The sequence below is a fragment of the Kogia breviceps genome, chromosome 12, assembly GCF_026419965.1.
Source record: "Kogia breviceps isolate mKogBre1 chromosome 12, mKogBre1 haplotype 1, whole genome shotgun sequence".
In the NCBI taxonomy this organism is placed as follows: Eukaryota; Metazoa; Chordata; class Mammalia; order Artiodactyla; family Physeteridae; genus Kogia; species Kogia breviceps.
Window position 1 is genome coordinate 93,361,706 of NC_081321.1, and position 18,221 is coordinate 93,379,926.

The window sequence follows — 18,221 nt, forward strand, 5'->3', positions numbered from 1 at the left end:
TAGTTGTCAGGGGCAGGGGAGAGGGGGGAGATGGGGAGTGACCGCTAACGGATATGTTTTTTTTTTGGGGGTGATGGAAATATTCTGAAATTAGATACAGGTGGCGGTTGTACAACCTTGTGAATATAAACTGAATTGTACACTTGGTGAGTTTTCTAGTGTGTAAATCATATCAATAAAAAGTAATTGCATTTATAAACAACAGAGCAAACAAAATATAATTTTAAAAAGTCCTCCTCTTACGATAATAACAGAAATTAAATATAACAAAATATTTACAGAGAAAAGCGTAAAATATTACTGAGGTATAGCCTCGCTGGAAAATAGTTTGGTGGTTTCTTAAAAAAGAAAATTCTGCTAACCGTATGACCCATTTCTGAGCATTTATTATAGAGAAACAAAAACTCATATCCACAATGACATATGTACATGATTGTACATGGCAGTTTTATTGGTAATAGTTAAAAATTGGAAGCAAACTAGATGCCTTTCAGTGAGTGAATGATTAAACAAACTGGTACCTCCAGACCACAGAATACCGCTTGGCAATAAACAAGAATTAACAATCAATACACCTGAGGATCTGGATGGAGCTCAAGGGAATTACGCTGAGTGAAAGGAACTATCTCGAAAGGTTGCATGCTGCGGGGTGATGTTCTCAAAATGACAACACGGTAGAGATGCAGCACAGATTAGCGGCTGGAGGAGCTGGGGAGGGGAAGCGGGGAGATGGGTGTTGCTCTAAATGAGTAGCACGAGGGGTCTTGTGGGACAGAGTTCTGTATCTTGATTTTGGTGGTGATTATATGAATTCATGCAGTTGATGAAATTGCATGGACACACACACACACACACACACACACACACACAGGAATGCATGGAAAACTAGTGAAATCTGAACAAGGTCTGTGGATGGTACCAATGTCAATTTCCTGGTTTTGGTAAAGTGCCATGGTTATGTAAGATGTCACCATTGGGGGAAACTGTACTATTTTTGCAACTTCCTGTCAATCTATAATTCTTTGAAAACAAAAAGTAAGACAAAAAAATTACTGGCAGACATTACTGAAGACTCCAAAGATTGGCTGGAAAAAAACTGAATGCTGGGATGGGATGGGCAGGGTTATGGCTGAAGATACAGTGGCTGAGAGGTTTAACTGGTAAAGCTGGGTGCTGGGTAAAAAGAGCTTCATTATCCTTTTTTTTTTCACCTCATCTGTGCATTTGAATTTTTCCTTAATAAGAAGTAAAATAAAGAAACTAAAATAAATGCAGAGAGACAGCCACTAACTTGCATAGGGAGATTCAATATCTTAAGGATGTCAGCTCTTCCCAGATTAATGTCTAGATTCAGTTCAGTCCTGATCAAACCCCAACAAGGTTTTGGTAGTGCTTGTCAAGCTGATTCTAAAAGCAGTAAGGGGCTTCCCCGGTGGCGCAGTGGTTGAGAGTCCGCCTGCCGATGCAGGGGACGCGGGTTCGTGCCCCGCTCCGGGAAGATCCCACATGCCGCGGAGCGGCTGGGCCCGTGAGCCATGGCCGCTGAGCCTGCGCGTCCGGAGCCTGTGCTTTGCAACGGGAGAGGCCGCAACGGTGAGAGGCCCGCATATCACAAAAAAAAAAAAAAAAAAAAAAAAAAAGCAGTAAGAAAGGACAGAGCACTAAGAATTGCTGAGACATTCCTGAAGAATAAGGTAGGGGCTCTTGCCAACTAGCCAGGCTTCTCATAAAGCTCTAGTAATTTGGCCAGTGTGGTATTTATTGGAGCAAGGGACAGAGCAGAGAGTCTGACACAGACCTGACACGTATGGATCCTGAGGGCGGGGTGGGGGGCAGGTCAGAGGGGAAAGGGGGAGAAGACACACATGCCATCCCCACACCTTCCTGTGGGGCTGGCTTTGCTCTTAGCACCCCAAGATGTCATTTCACACCTGGGGGAACTCAAAGAGGGCCAGGGATGCCCAAGGTGTTCTGGCTCTGGTCCCAGTCTCTTTCCAAAGTGGGGTCCTGCCCGACCTCCCAGCCCCGTGTCTGAATCATGGGTCCCCGTGCTGAGCCTGATGATTCATATAATCTCTGCGGGGGGGGGGGGAGGGGGTTCCTGGAAATACTTAGGTATTAACTTCCCACTTGAGTCTGAGAATCCCTGACCTGGAGAAAGAGAAAGAGAGAGAATGACAGAGAGAGAGAGGGGGGGAGAGAGGGGGAGAGACAGAGGGAGAGAGCAAAAGTCAGTCCCTCAGCAGCCAGCGTGGCTGCGCCGCCGCCGGGGGTGGGGAACAATCAGGCACTGTCCTCCCTCTGCTCCCGGGTTCCCACCGGCTTTCATCACTGACCTCGCCCCGGGGGCAGAGCACGAGGCGGGGGCGAGAGGGGAAGGTCAGGGGTCAGCCCATTACATGCCAAGCCGAACTAGGAATAGAGCTGCTCTGGGGGTGGCTGGGGAACTCGGGGCCCCACGGGAGCCCACATCCCACCTCTGGCCAGAGGCAGCCGATTGGAGGAGGCAGGTCGAGAAGAAAGGCGAGAGCTGCCCACGGAATGAGCGCCATGGCTCCCTCAGAGCTAGGAACGGGCCTCTGGAAGGATGCAATCTAACCCCCTGCTCACCCACTGCCGCCCTAGTGGGAGAGGTTTCCCTGTCCCTGGGGGGATCTGGCCCCCACCAGACCAGGGCTCCCTTCTGCCTCCGCAGCCCAGCTTCCCAGTCGGGCCACCCCTGCCGTCTGATTCCCCACCTCACTTCAGACTCCGGGAGGGGGAGGCAATGCCCCCGCCTCCACGACAGGCGTCTCTGTCTCCCTCAAGCTGCCGCTAGTGGCCTGTGCACTCCAGCCACCGCACAGATCCGACTGTTCTGTCCCTCCTCTGCTAGCCTCCTGTGGCGCCTCAGTGCCAGGCTGATAGGGTCTGGGGTGCTGATTCTGAAATTGGAGACCTCCACTACCTCTGACCACTGCCTGGTCTCTGGGATCCTAGTGACACAGTTTTTCATTCACTCATTCATTCATCAGGTATGCATTGAATGTACTGCTTGCCAGGCGCCCTGGCGATAGAGGTGTGACTGAAACAGGCCAGGTTCCTGCCCTCAGGGAACTTGCAGTTTGGAGAGAACGACAGGAAGCCAGTTAACAAGCAAACAAATGCGCAACCGAAACTGTGCTCCATGTCAGGTGGGAGATGAATGGATGTTCTGAAAGAGACTAGCCAAGGGCTGTGCTTCAGCTGGCGCTCATCGAGGGCTTCCTGGAGAAAGCGACAAGGTAACACGGAAGCAGAGACGAGGATGAAGTGAGGGAGTAGCGTACCCGGGGGAAGAATGTTCCAGGCAGAGGAAGCTACAAGAGTAAAGGCCCTCAGGTGGAAACATTCCAGCATCTTCCACGAACAGCAAGCCGCCAGAGGCCCTGAACAGAATGTGAACAGGGAGAGCAGCCAGGCCCAGATCTCTAGGTAAGGACCTGAAGTTTATTCTGCCTGTGATGGAAAGACATTAGTGGGGTTTGGGCAGGGGGTGTCATGGTCTGACTTAAATTTAAAATCGGCACTCAGGCTCTTATGATACCCATTTTACCCATGGAGACCAAGGCTCAGAGAGGTCAAGGGACATTTCCGGGGTCACCCAGCTGCCATGGAGCCAGTGCTCTGTCCAGCCCATCCACCAGCTCCTACGAGTCCGGTTACACCCTTTCCCATTGGGAATCCAAGCCCCCCCCCGCCTTTTTTTTTTTTTTTTTTTTTTTTTGCGGTACGCGGGCCTCTCACTGTTGCGGCCCCTCCCGTTGCGGAGCACAGGCTCTGGACGCGCAGGCGCAGCAGCCATGGCTCACGGGCCCAGCCGCTCTCGCAACCACTGCGCCGCCAGGGAAGCGCTGGGCTCCCCTCTTATTCTGGGGTCTTGCCCAGTGCTCTGAAGTGGGGAATGTTACCTGGGTCAATGTCTGCCACTCCCACTCATGTGACCTCTGGCAGGGCAGGACCTTGCTTTTCTTGTCCCCTGATGTGGAAATGGCCAATACGTGTTAGCTTCTAGTATTACTGCTATTATCTGTTTGCTTTAAAAACCCATGCTCTGGGCTTCCCTGGTGGCGCAGTGGTTAAGAATCCGCCTGCCAATGCAGGGGACACGGGTTCGAGCCCTGGTCCGGGAAGTTCCCACATGCCGCGGAGCAACTATGCCTGTGTGCCACAACTACTGAGCCTGCGCTCTAGACCCCACGAGCCACAACTACAGAAGCCCGCGTGCCTAGAGCCTGTGCTCCGCAACAAGAGAAGCCACTGCAATGAGAAGCCCACGCACCCCAATGAAGAGTAGCCCCTGATCGCCGCAACTAGAGAAAGCACGCACGCAGCAAGGAAGACCCAACACAGCCCCAAATAAATAAATAAAAGAAAGAAAGAAATTTAAAAAATAAAAAAAAAACAACCCATGCTCTAAATCTCTATGCTGATGATGAATTGAACTGAATTCCACCCACCCACCCCTGGTTCCTTGACCTTTACAAGGGCCCATGAGGCCAGGGGTGAGTCAGTAAGGAGTCAGGCTTTGTTCTGGGGCCATGGCAGCACTGAGGGGTGGGCACGTCAGGCACAGCTCAGCACCCATTGCCCACAGACTCCAAAGACTCCCCAGCCAGCCCTGAGCTAGGCGGGCAGTGACAGTGACAGGAATGGTGGTGGTGGTGGGGGGGCTCCGGTGCCCTAGGAGGTTTTTCTCCCAATGGCCACTGGGTGGCAGCACTTCCCCAGGAATATGGGATTGTGGGGGGGCAAGCTTTTCCTGATTGAATCTGAGGCTCAGAACCCCAAGGTTAGAATCTTGGAGGAGACCCAGGCCCAGAGAGGACTTGCCTGGGGTCACACACCTTTCAGTGGCCGGGCCAGGCCAGGGGTCACCCTCCTGCCTGGATGGACTCTGGAGCAGCAGGAGGGGGAGGGGGAGTTCTCCCTGTGCTCTGGCCAGGACTTGGTGGTAGTCTCATCATGCCTGTCACTGCCCTCGCTGTCTCCCCTACCACACTGTGATTCTCTGAGGACAGGGGACTGTGCCTTGTACCCACTGTCACCTGCAGCAGCTATGTCCTCTGCCTGGGTCACCCTGCCCCTCTTCTCGACCCGGGTCGCACCAGCACCTCCTTCAGGACTCAACTAAGATGTCAATTCCTCCAGGAACCCTTCCCTGGCCTTTGTCCTGGGCAGAAGCCCCTCCTATGGGCCAAAGAACGTCCTGGGCTCCTCCGAGATGGTGAGGCCCCCAGGGCAGGGATCGTTGGTGTAGCCGAACAGGCCCACCCTGAGGGTGCACAGACACTGTACATTCTAAGCCTGTGACGCAGTGGTCCTCAAACTGCAGGACACATTGAAGCCACCTACGGAGCTTTGTGAAAATGCAGCCTCCAAGATTCCCCCCTTCCCCGGAGACTCTGATCCAATAGGTCCGAGATAGAGTCCAGGAGCCTACATGTGAGATACTTCCCAGGCGAGTCTGAAGCAGGGGCCCGAGTATCCTAAGGCCCTTGAAGTGTGCCATCAGCCCTGCCCTCTGAAGTAGTTGGGCAAAATGATTATAATGAGGAATGACAATAAAAACCTCTGATGTCATTAAAAAGTCTACAAATAACAAATGCTGGAGAGGAGGGTGTGGAGTAAAGGGAACTCTCTTGCACTCTTGGTGGGAATGTAAGTTGGTGCAGCCACTGTGGAGAACAGTATGGAGGTTTCTCAGAAAACTAAAAATAGAGTTACCATATGATCCAGCAATCCCACTCCTGGGTACATATCCAGACAAAACTATGATCCCAAAAGATACATGTACCCCTGTGTTCATAGCAGCACTACTTCTGCCTGCGAGAGGTGGATTAGAGCTGGGCCTGGGAGATGGGGAGAACAAGGAAGAAAAGAGGAGGCCGGGCATCTTGCCCTCACCTGGGGAGAGGGGCTGGAGTGGGCTGGGTGGGGGGTGGTCAGGAGGCTTGAGGGACATCTGTGTCATGTGAATGGTTTACAAAGCACTCAAACCTGTTTCTCCTTTTTATCTTGATATTTGGGAGAGTCATCGTCCCCAGTCTACAGATATCTGAAGCTCAGAGTCAGGTAGTGACTTGCCCAAGATCCCCTAGCTACAAGATGGCAGCATCTGGGCTTGATCTAGGGCTACTGTGAGGTGGAAGAACCACAGTCCATGTCAAATTATCTGAGTTCAGAGACTGCTGATTTTATTTTGTTTTATTTTATTTTTTTGCGGTACGCGGGCCTCTCACGGTTGTGGCCTCTCCCGTTGCGGAGCACAGGCTCCGGATGCACAGGCTCAGCGTCCGTGGCTCACGGGCCCAGCCGCTCCGCGGCACGTGGGATCTTCCCGGAGCAGGGCTCGAACCCGCGTCCCCTGCATCGGCAGGTGGACTCTCAACCACTGCGCCACCAGGGAAGCCCGAGACTGCTGATTTTTTAGAGTCGAAATTCTGGTCTGCAAACAGGGCTTGGAGGTCTCAGCCCTAGCTCTGCCGCTGACGACCTGGGAGACAAGGGGAAGTGCCTCTCTGAGCCTCAGTTTCCTTACTTGCACAATGTGGCTGACAATACTTGTTCTTCTCTCACAGGGTCAAGGTGAACTTTGAAATCCTGTGAAAGTGATCTGAACAGCGGAGCAGTGGGTACATGGGAAAGTTGTCGCTGTTGTGGCGTCCTGCACAACTGCCGAAACTCAGATAGTTCCCTAAGGAGGGGGTGGGGTGCAGCTCCCATCAGGCCATGGGATATGTGGATAATCATCCTTCTGCATTCCTCCTTCCTCTGCTGCTCCTGGGAGGAAGCTGGACAGGCCTGGGCCCATGCTGCCTGGATGAGGCAGATGCCAGCGCTGGGTCTCTGGGAGTACCAACCCTCTCCAGGGAACTTACTTTACACAATACCAGTGGCAGCAGAGGTTGTTGGGGAGATGAGATTTGGACCCTTCGGCTGGGAAGCACTGATGGCATTCCCTGAACCTCAGGTACACAGGGGCTGTTACTCTCAAGGGGACCCCAGACGAGCTGCTCAAGACTAAGGAAGGAGTGGGGCTGTAAGGAGTCTTTCACTAAATATCACAGAAAGCATCTGCCTCAGTGCTCTTAGTTTGCATTTGGAGAAAGGAGGCTCGTAAAGGAAAGGGAAGGGAATCCAATCTGTCAATAGCAGAGCCACTGACCACAGGTGTGCAGGTGTTAAGACGGGCACTGAACTAGGTGGCAGGAGTCTCAGGGTCGAGATCTGGATCTTATATTAACTGTGGGTGGCTCTGGACAAAATCTCTTCCCCTCTCTGGCGCTTAGTTTCCTGGCCTGCAAAACACCTATTAGGCTGGCATCTCGAAGTATCCTTACAGCTCGGACACTTGTCATTCTAGTAGAGGAGTGATGGCACCCTAGGACGGAGTGCTGAAAATGTGAAAGGGGAAGTGTCGGGGTTTGTAGTCCACTGAACTTCTCCGGAGGTCTCCCCGCCGAAGGATGCTTCCGTTGCCACGGCAACCAGCCAGGCGGCTTGGTCCCCCGGCGTCCCGCTGAGGAAGCTGGGAAGAATCCTGACCTTACCAAGATGGCGGCGGCCACAGGGCAAGGGGCGGGGTTGAGCGCCGTCGGCCTGTCCGGACGTTTCCTGTGTTTCCGCCTTTTCATGCTAAAGGGAAGCTTCCGTCAATACTTGTTCTCCTTCCTCGTTCTGGGAGCCCCGGGAGGCAGGGAGGGAAGGGTTGCCTGTAGGGACCCGGGCAAATACCCAGTGCGGGAAGACGGGACTTCCGCGTGCCCCAGGAAGTGACGTGCAGTCGCGGCCGCCGACAGGTGGAACGGCAGGTGGGTTCAGGTGCCAGCCTGGCCCGGACCCGGCTGTGGTACTGACGCTTCCGGTGAGCGACAGAGGCGAGCTCCCAAGGGCCTGGAGACCCGTGGGGCGGGCTCTGGAATCTGAGGCCCCGCCCTGGCCTGGAGTCCCCCCTGTACCCAGTAAGAATCACCTACCCACCCCCCACCCCGGGGACTACCCCCATCGTCCGGAGGGGAGGGGGAGGGCCCGTCTCTCCCAGATCGCCGGGGTTGGGGTTGGCATTTACGCACTGGTGCCCTAAGCCCTGCGCTCTTTTCTTTCCCGGATCCAGTTCCCCATTCCCCTGCCGAGCTGGGCAGTTAGCCAGCCCACTGAAACTCTAGGAACCATGTTTGCAGACTTGGATTATGACATCGAGGAGGATAAACTGTGAGTATGTTCTTACCCCAAGTCCCACTAGTGCAGGAGTCCCAGGTCTCTCAGGTGCCTGGACTTACCAGTTCCACAGACCCTTGCTTCTCAGCAGAAGATTAGGTCTCGTACTGTAGCAGAAATGAATCCTGCCCTTCCAGGAGCTCACCATCTGTAGGGGGCTGTGGACACATTGATGGATAAATACAGTTCAGGGCCATAAGGGTGCTAATGGAGAATGACCTGGCTACGAGGAGAACCGAGCAGGCCAAGCAGTGCCTCTGCTGGGGTGTTCAGGGAAGGCTTCATAGAGGAGGTGACAGTTGAGCCAGATTTTGAAGGATGAACAGGAATATCATAAACATACTTTCCTCCCCAGCATAGATGATCAGTGGGGCAGATTTTCAAAAATTAAGTTAGTTTCCTTAATAGAATATATCCTCCCGCAGAGCAAGGACTGGGTCCAATGCCTTTCTGTGTCCTCAGCACTTAGTATGGTGCTCAGCATCAATAGGTTGTTAGCAAATGTTTGTCAAGTGAATAAGAGAGTAAATGAGAATATTTACCACAAAACATAAATAAGTGCTAATGTATAGTGAAAACTGAGAGGTAATTGAGTACAGCAATTGACAGATGGGTGATGGATAGTGTAACAGGAGAAGGCTTCCTGGAGGAGGTGGCCGTTATGTTCCATATGTGCCTGAGAAGGTGACAAGGATAGAGTCTGACTCAAATCTTAGCGGGAGAATGAAGGAGAGGGAAGGGGGACCTATTTTTATGGAGTGCCTGCTCTGGGCTGGGTTGGTGTTAAGTGCCTTCCATGTACTTTCTTCCAAGAACTTTGAGAAAGTGGCCATTTTTTTTATCCATACCATTTAATGGATGAGGAAACTGAGATGCAGAGAGGGTGACTTACTTGCCCAAGTCCCACAGCTGATAAATGGCTGAATTGGGATTTGATCCCCCATCAGCATGGCTCCAAGAGCTCTGTGATGTTCTAGCACAAAATGCTGTCTTTTTGGCCAAGTGAGAAAGAGAAAAGGCTGTGCAGCACTTGGAGGCTCTTGGGAGTTTTAGAAGGCCTGTCTCTCCCCGTCCCCTCCAGTCATCCTTTCTCCAGGGGACTCAGCTGCACGTGCTTCTCTCTCCAGCGGAATCCCTACTGTACCTGGGAAGGTGACCTTGCAGAAGGATGCTCAGAACCTGATTGGGATCAGCATTGGAGGAGGAGCCCAGTACTGTCCCTGCCTGTATATTGTCCAGGTATTGAGTGCTTTGGAGGTGGAAGGGAGGTGCTGGGGGTGGGGCAAGCCACCTCCCTACTTGGGCGTGACAAAGGGTCATTTCTCCACTCTGCACAGCTGAGACTCCTCAGTCTCTTCAGAGGGGCTTCCCCGAACGCCCACTGTCAGTAGGTCCGCCCTTGTTTTTCTCTATCATTTCAGTCTGTTCTTTTCCTTCTCAGCACTTATCACCATCTGTACTCATGAATTTGCTCATTAGTTCTGTATCTAACTTCTTTCCCAGACTCTTTGCATTATGAGGGCAGGATCCCAGTTTGCTTTTTCACTGCAGTCAGCAGCTTGTACAATGCCTGGCAAATAGCGGACCTTCAATAAAAATGTCATCAGTGAATCAATAAAATCATCAGCCTTTGGTACTAACACAAGTGAAGCATAATGGAAAGACTAAAAGACTATGAAACAATGATGGCCTGAGTCCAAGTGCAAGCTCCCCTGCTTATTAACTAGTTACTTAAGCTCTCTGGGCCTCAGTTTACTCACCTGGAAAATGGGGACATAAAATATGTAGATCTGGGCATCTTTGGGTTGTTGTGAAGATTAAACAAAATGACATCACACAATGTCCGGCCCTTAAGCAGCACTCCCTCGATAGCAGCTGCTATTATTTTTATGACAGTTCACTTTCCCAGATGATCTGCCAGCGAAACTGAACAATTCTGTGGTCCTTATAAGAAGGGCTGCCCTGGTGATATTCTGTCAGCTGTGACGCAAGAGTGGGGACAGGCCTCATTTATCATGTGGCTGGTCAGAGTCAGTGATCTTTCTGTAGCCTTGGAAGGAAGCTTGCCCCCCTCAGACATAAACTTGACCTGGATTCCAGCTATGTTTTAACCTTCTCAGCTATGTAGCCATTGGTGGCAGGTGGGAAACTGCAGTTTCTCTGAGGATCTTGCAAAAGAGTCACTTCTAAGGCCTAGAAGATGGAGATTCCCTGGATCTGGTCTTGCCTGCTTAGGGTGTGGCCTTCACGAGCGCTTTGGCCTCCTCTGGCCCAGGAGGTGTTAGGGAGGCCTCCCCCAGGCCTGGCCTCCTTGCCATCTCCCTGCTCAGCCTCCCCTGCCACCTCCCCCTCGCCACCTGTGGGGGGCCAGGTTTGTTCTTAGTATGAACTGTGATTATAAAAGAACTGATTTTTTTTCAAAAGTCAATTTTATTTTTAATCAAAGCCTATCTGACTCGCTTTGAACAAGTCAAGAGTACTAAAAGGCTAGTGTCAAGTAAGCAATCCCCTCTGCTCAACGCCTTCTTACCGCCCTTTCCCCACCCCAATCCCAGAAGCAACACCGCTTCCCACCCTTTTAGCTGTTGATTCAGGTATGAGGTCCCATTTTTCTCAGTAAGATGCTTATCCTGTTATTTTTTGGTCTATTGCTTGTAAACATCTGTCAGCTTCTCTCGGTCTAGGAGATAAAAATTTAGCTTTCTTCCAAAACCTGTTTCTTCTCACTCTATCTTCCCAATGAACTTATCGTCTCAATTTTGGTTAAATCAGTATCAGTACAACAGATATTATGTTCGGGAAATATTTTCTGAGGGCCTGGCCAGGCTCTTTCATAGCCACTAGAGATAAGAAAGCAAGAAAACAGAGACCCCGCCCTCAGAGAGCTTGGAGCATAGTAACATGCTGTTTTTTTGTCTTTTTTAAAAAAATGGCATAGTGTTTGCATATGACCTCTGCACATCCTCCCGTATAGTTTATTATTATTATTATTTTTAAAATAAATTTATTTACTTATTTTTGGCTCTGTTGGGTCTTCGCTGCTACGCATGGGCTTTCTCTAGTTGCGGCGAGTGGGGGCTACTCTTCCTTGCAGTGCACGGGCCTCTCGCTGCGGTGGCTTCTCTTGTTGTGGAGCACGGGCTCTAGGCGCACCAGCTTCAGTAGTTGTGGCACGTGGGCTCAGTAGTTGTGGTGCACGGGCTTAGCTGCTTCACGGCATGTGGGATCTTCCCGGACCAGGGCTCGAACCCGGGTGCCCTGCATTGGCAGGGGGATTCTTAACCACTGCACCACGAGGGAAGCCCTCATGTGGTTTTATAGGTGAGCAGACCCAGGCTCCCGGCCCAGGTCCCTAGCTGGCTAAGTGGTAGAGGCCAAGTTAGAAAGCAGATCTGACAGGCTCCAAAGCATCCACGTGCTCTCCTGCTATACCAGATGGCACTGCCTGAAGACTCTAGAAATGCTGGTCCCTGCCCGCCCCCTCCACCTTAGTCCCTGCGGCTGCTTCGGCTGCTTCGGGGGGCCCAGAGGTTTCAGTGCGGATTGTCTGCCAAAATCCGCGACGGTCTGGGAAACGTCCGTTGCTGAAGCTCCAGCAGGATGTGGGCAGGGAGCCAGTGGCCAGTGCTGAGGCAGTGGCGTTCCCGTGTCCTCCGTGTTCCCCAGAGAAGGGGTCGTGGAGGGTTGTGTGGGTGGGGAGGGAGCCTGGAGTTGAGTCTGTCCCCCTACTTTCTACCTTGCCCTCCACCCACCTAAGGATGTTTCCAGAGGTCTGTTTCCTGGCCTGCTGGCAGTTTCCAGCAAAGACGAGCTCTCTTTCATCAACCCCCTCTGCAGGCCCTTGGATCCCCACTGTTGCATCTTCCAGACACGGCTATATATCTTTTATTGTTGTGATCTCCTTTACCATTCTTTTTCAAATAATTATGATGTTTTCATTGTGATTCTGGAAGGTAGCAGAAAGAAGCGTTTGTCTTAATTATTTCATTTTTTTCCTATATTATTAATGTATATGAAACATCATGAAATACTCTTTCTATGTGCTTTGCATAGAAAACTTGGAAACTAAAGATAAGGTATAGGGGAGACAGCTAATGATTTTGGCGCCTCTCCTAGCGGGTTTTGCCTGATGTGACTTTTGTATTCTTGGGTCCGTCTCCGCACACACTTGTGTAGCCTTCTCGCCTCTCGTCCCGAGCGTCCCCCATACGTCTGTCCTTTAACAGACATATTCAGCTGCACTCAGCCAGTGAGCGCAGACCCTGTGTTAGGGGTCATCTTGGGAGAAGGGGCTCACACGTGTGGCGAGGCCCTTGCTCCTTGGAGACAGAGATGAAGTGCAGGAACTGACAAGCGGTGTCTTGGGGCTCCGAGTCAGCTCAGTGCAGCGTTGCTGGAAAAAAATCTCAAGAAATGGCTTGGGAGGAGCAAACACTCCTGTGGTCGTGGAAGGTTTGGTGTATTTGGTACCAGAAGAGGAAAGTCTCCTCCGTCGCATTTACCTCCAGTTCCCCCTCCCCCTCCCGCAAGAACGTGGGTCACTCGTTCTGGCTGTTAGGGTGCTTTCTGCCCTTGCCATTCTCCAGCACCACTTAAGGGAGAGAGGGCAGAGACCAGGATGGAGCCGGGTGCCGACTGCGGTGGGAGGAATGACTGCCCTCCACCAGGTTTCTTCCCAGCTTTCCTTTTCTCCCCGCCCCCTTATGCACCCACAGGTGTTTGACAACACCCCAGCCGCGCTGGACGGCACCGTGGCAGCTGGCGATGAGATCACCGGGGTCAATGGCAAGTCAATCAAAGGAAAAACTAAGGTGGAGGTGGCCAAGATGATTCAGGAGGTGAAGGTAAGGGCTGCTGCGGGACTGGGGGCACAGGGCCCTTCTGAGACCTCCAGCCCGCCAGAGGGCCCGGAAGCGGGGACTGGCCCTTTCACAGCTCCCTCCTCGGGGCGTCAGGGTCTGGGTCACATCCCGGCTCCCTGGGTTTCTTCCGTGTTCATTCAGTAGATACTGTTTATGATCCAGGACTTGTGCTGGGCCTTGGTGAGAGAGTGGGCACCAGGACTGAAAGGTCCCCGTCCTCGAGCTCCCAGGGGAGCTGTCAGACTGGGAACCACTCCTCAGGGTGGGCCAGTGTGTCCCCAGTCAGGGCTGGAGCCGAAGCTGGAAGTCTGAGGTGAAGCTGCCTGGGTCAGTAGACATCCAGTAAATGTCCACTGGGCCATGCTGGGCCCAGGAAGTTGTAAGAGGGACCCCTCCCCCCAACCCCCGTCCCTGTAGGAACTTTCAGTCCCCTGGGCCCTGGGGCAGCTCCTGGTCCGGCGGATGGTCTCCTGTTCTGCAGACCACACTGCACTCTGCCTGTTCCCGGCCTCCCCCTCGCTGCCCCCGCTGCTCCAGGCCAAGGCCTCTCCCCACAGGGCCCCTCTCTCCCTGGATGGCAGGCAGCATTCCAGCCAGTCCCGGAAGCATGCAGCCCTTTTGCCATTTCCTAGAGATTTTTGCTGCTAGTAGCTCTTGGGAAACCAAAACAGTGAAGGAGGTGCAAAGCCACAGGATGATTTAAAAGTCTGAGAGTCAAGCGTCCCAGCTGTATGTTGAGCTTGGCCGAGTGTTTGCGCTCCCTCACCCCATCCATCCAAACCTCTCCTCACCTCCCATCCGTCCTCCATGTCCTCTGTACCGTGTTTCATTCTGGTACAGAAGTGGGGTGCATGTGCCCCCTCTGGATCCCCTCCTCATCCCCCCATCTCTACTCACCAGAACCCTCCTCGTCCTCCCAGGCCTGTGTCGCGCCAGCCCCTCACGTTGCCCACGAGAACAGGGGCTTTTGGTGTGTGAGCACAGCCTTGTCATTGCACAGGGACTCCCCAGCTCCCACGTTTGGGTGCCAGGCAGAGATACGGCCCCTATTTTACTGGTGCCCAGAGTGGGGACAGGATTTGCTCGTGGTCACACAGCTGGACCAGAGTCCAGGTCTGACGGCCGCCGTGGCGCTCCTTCCTTTCCCCGCAGCTGCTCTCCGTGCTGCAGCCCGAGAGCCTTGTGCATCTACCCCTGATTCACTGCATCGGGTCCCTGAGGAGGCAATTTTGAAATCCTGTTTTGCATTTGAATGGATTCTGTCCCGAGTTCAAAGGTCTTAGGATTTCAAGGAGAGAGAGTGACCTGGGTGGCCTCACGTGGTCAGTGGAGGCTTCTCAGGAGGAGCGCCACCTCTCTTCCAGTCACTAGACTGCAATTCATGTAATTTCCCTGAATTGCATCGGCCTCCCTTGCTGGCCTCAGGCCCTTGGGGGCTGGGGCTGCCCCTGCACCTGCTTCCTCCATCCCAGCACCAGGCGCAGAGGGCGTGCTGGGACAGTTTGTGGAGTGAGTGGAGGGAGGATGGGGATGGTTTAGAGCGCGGGAGAAGATCCTCTGCATGGCAGGAAAAATGATGTCACAGAGGTTTGGAGTGTGGCCGTGGTATGGGGGTGGCAGGGACACGGGACATCAGAGATCGCCAGGCTGCGAGCTCAGTGTCAACAGGGACCTTGTCTGCCCTTGTGCCTGCTGATTTTCCAGGGCCTGGCGGGTGGTGAGAGAAGGAGGGACCTTTTTCCAGGGCTCAGGATTTTTTCATGACCACAAACTCCAGGGAAAACAGGCCTCTCCCGGGAAGGGGCTTGGGGTCCGGGGGACTCTGTCACAACTCTGCTTGTCCTGCTTTTCCAGGGGGAGGTGACTATCCACTACAACAAGCTGCAGGCGGACCCCAAGCAGGGCATGTCCCTGGACATTGGTAAGCTGGGCTGGGGCAGTGGCGTCCAGTGGCCCCATAAGCCCCTGTTCTGCCTTCTTGACAGAGCATCAGTACTCACATGGATGTGGTCTCTGACTCTTCGGACCAAGCCGATCCAGAGGGCCTGGGGGGATCCACGGGTGCTCCCCCTGCACCTGGTCCCAGGAACCTGTCCCTGGTTTCTCCCTGCCCTGTGTTTTAACCCCCTTCCCCCTGCCACCTCCTCTGGGAGCTTGCTGCCCTAGGGTTGCCCTTTGTAGGGCAGCCCTCCAGCTCACCAGGCCCAGTCCCTCACCCTTCTGAAAGGGAGGGCAGCCCAGCCCTGGCCTGGTACCTCATGCCCACCTGCATACGCCTCCTCAGCCCTGGCCCCTTCTACGCACCTGCTCCCAGAAAGGCTCAGAGTCTGAACTGGACCTCAGCTTTGGGGCAGAAGCCAGCCCTTCTGCCCATAGCATGCCCTGGGACATATTGCCTCCTGCTAGGGGGTCTGGGCCTTGGTTCTTTGCAAGCTTCAAGGCTCAAGAGCTGGAAAGTAGCTTCAGGGTCCTCTGGGCCAGCCACTTCATTCCAGGTCAAGGCCCGAGATCCAGAGAGACGCTGTGTCCCCTGGGTGAAGGCACACCCAGATCTCTTGGCTCTGGGATCCAGCGCCCTTTTCCTACACCCTTGGGCCAGAGCCTCCTCCTGGTTTTTAAGTAAAGAGGCTAAGGGCAGATCAAGTCTGTCCTGGAGGTTCTTCCTCTGAAGCCCTCTGGTCCCCTCCTAGTCCCCTTCCAAGGAACGAGTATGTGACCACATATGCAGTAACTGAGTCTGGAGCCTGAGGCCAGTTGTCACTGATGGTGCCTTTGCTCCCGGAAGTGGAGGAGAGACGGAGGAGAGGTTCTCCGTGGTTGGCCTGTCAGCTGGTATCAAGCCTGGGCAGCTCTGGGCTCTCAGTGGTAGCCAGTAGCCACTTGGAGTGCCAGGCCCTTGGTTAAGCACTTTACATATTTACCCTTCCAGGCTCCCAGCGCCTCCCTCAGGTAGAGAGTGAACAGGGCGGGGGCCCAGAACCCCTCACTGGGACCCTCCCTACTTCACAGTCATCCACACACCGAACCCCATTCCAGCCCCTTCTGCCCCTGGTGTCGCTCCCAATGAGTCGCGATGGGGCAGGGATGGCCTGGGGGCCCAGACTCTACCTCACTGAGTCCCTTTCTCACCTGGTCCCAGTGTTGAAGAAGGTGAAGCATCGGCTGGTCGAGAACATGAGTTCGGGGACCGCAGATGCTCTGGGCCTGAGCCGGGCCATCCTGTGCAATGGTGAGTCCCCTCCTTCCACCCCCTGACCCTCGGTCCCGGGGGACTCAGGCCCAGGCCTCAGGGGCGGGGGCACCATGGCTGCCCAACAGGCTGCATCCTTGGAGGCCTCTCCCGCTCCCAGAGCTTTCACGGTAGTCAGCGTAGGCATCTTACAGCCAGTGTCCTCCATTCCCCAGCAAGGGTTCACAGGCCCAGGTCACAGATGAGACAAATTCATGGTGGGGAGGTGCCTCCCTCCAGCTCCCCAAGCTGGTGCCTTCGCCACTGCCCGCAGCTGCTCTCACGCAGCCAAGGCCTGCCCCCCACGCCGGCACACCGCCCCCCACCCCCGGCAGCCCAGTTCCACCCTGTGCCCTCTTGTCACCCCAGCATGCACTGCGCTGCTCCGACACCGCTCTGCCCCTCCTCTCTCCAGGAGGTGGCGCTGCTGCCCGCATCCCAGGACTGGAGGTGGCTGCCTGCCTCGGGCCGGGGGGGAAAACCGCGTACACGCACATTCGCGCCCACGCATGTGCGCGCGACACACACACGCACACACATGCACGCGCGCACACACACACACACACACACACGCTCTCTCCCCAGGGGGCCAGTGAAGCACTCTGTCCTGCTCCTGCTGTCACCAGCCTGAGTTTATAAATAGCAGCAGCTCTGCTGTGTACGTGTGGGGACAGATATAAATACCTACATACATTGTAGGCTCAGCTGGGCACGCTGGGCTTTATTGGCTGGGAGGCGGGGGGGGGGGGGGGGGGGGCGGTCTGAGCTTGTTCCAAATGGGGTACGAAAGTGGCGGCTGCTATTTCCAGCTTCTTGGTGTCTATAAATCCCTGTTACTGTAGTTACCATGCGTTGGGATGAAATTAGAACTGGTTGTTGTGTTTTTCCCCCCAGACCTTGCAATTTCCCCAGCCTTAAATAGGGTTTCTAAAATTGAAGCTGTCATGATGTCCCATGACCCAGCTAAAAACAACAGCATGGCGCTTACGCAGCTCCTTCCCTGCCAGGCTGGCAGGGGGGCCAAGGCTCTGGGGAGCCAGGGCCTGGAGGCCAGCCCGGTGGCCGAAGCCTCCTGGAGACCTCCGAGGTTCTCCCTTCCAGCCCCCAGAGCCCGGGCCTTCCTCCCTGACAGCGCAACTCGCAGCCGCCTTCTGTGCCCAGAGGAAGGCCCAGGCCCGGCTTTTGCTACTCCCCTTCTCTCCTGCCACTCTGAAAACCCTGGCCCAGCTCAGCACAGGAGACTGGGGGGCAGAGGGCACCCCGGCCTGCGCAGCCCTCGCTGTGTGCCTTTAGGCAAGTTGCTCTACCTCTCTGTCCCTCGATTTCCTCTATAAGATGAGCAAGGTAGCCTCTGCCTCCAGGGCTCATGTGGAAGGAGGACTGAGCTGCGTGGAGGGCACTCGGTGAGGCGAGGCCCTGTCTAGGAGGTGCCGGGCAAGGAAGCCACCAACACGGGCCCTGCCCTGCGGTTGCTGCCGGTGCTCCTGGTGGGGAGGTGGAGGTGGACCTCAGCCCTGTTGGAGTGGGGGACGGTGCCACTCGCTGCCGGTGGGAGTCCCACCCACCCCGATCTGGAACGCGGCCCCCTCCCTGGCAATGCACTTGCTCCCATTTTGAGCCCTTGAGGTGAGGCAACTGCCCCTCAACTAACAGCCCTTACTGTCCCTGCCAGTCATGGCCTGGCCACCGTCACTGCTGGACTATGAGCCTTGAGGGCACAACTCAGATTTCATTCACCTCCATCATTCCTGGGCCTAACGGGGTCCGGCCCACAGTGGGTGCTCAGTAAACTACCCGTGAAGCCGGCGAAGATGATCGCCAGGGCCAGCTCCCGTGCAAGCTCTTCCTCGAAGCCCTCGCTGAGCTTCCCTCCCCTCCCCGGGTTGCTCTTG

The 18,221-nt window shown here is 54.4% G+C and overlaps 1 protein-coding gene across 7 annotated transcripts in view; it reads left to right on the forward strand.

Moving 5' to 3' along the window:
* PICK1 (protein interacting with PRKCA 1) overlaps positions 1-18,221 on the forward strand; it is a 78,078-nt gene that overhangs the window by 53,593 nt on the left and 6,264 nt on the right. For 3 of the 7 annotated variants that reach the window (XM_067010186.1, XM_067010189.1, XM_067010187.1), the window contains 7 exons: positions 3,015-3,453; positions 6,600-7,982; positions 8,135-8,232; positions 9,366-9,477; positions 12,954-13,082; positions 14,955-15,021; positions 16,240-16,329. In XM_067010186.1, the coding sequence (XP_066866287.1) occupies positions 8,192-8,232; positions 9,366-9,477; positions 12,954-13,082; positions 14,955-15,021; positions 16,240-16,329 (439 nt within the window). In that variant the 5' untranslated portion in view covers positions 3,015-3,453; positions 6,600-7,982; positions 8,135-8,191. Of the gene's footprint in view, positions 1-3,014; positions 3,454-6,485; positions 7,983-8,134; positions 8,233-9,365; positions 9,478-12,953; positions 13,083-14,954; positions 15,022-16,239; positions 16,330-18,221 lie in introns of those variants that run through there. The other 4 variants (XM_059080196.2, XM_067010190.1, XM_059080195.2 and 1 more) reach the window with 3 other exon arrangements.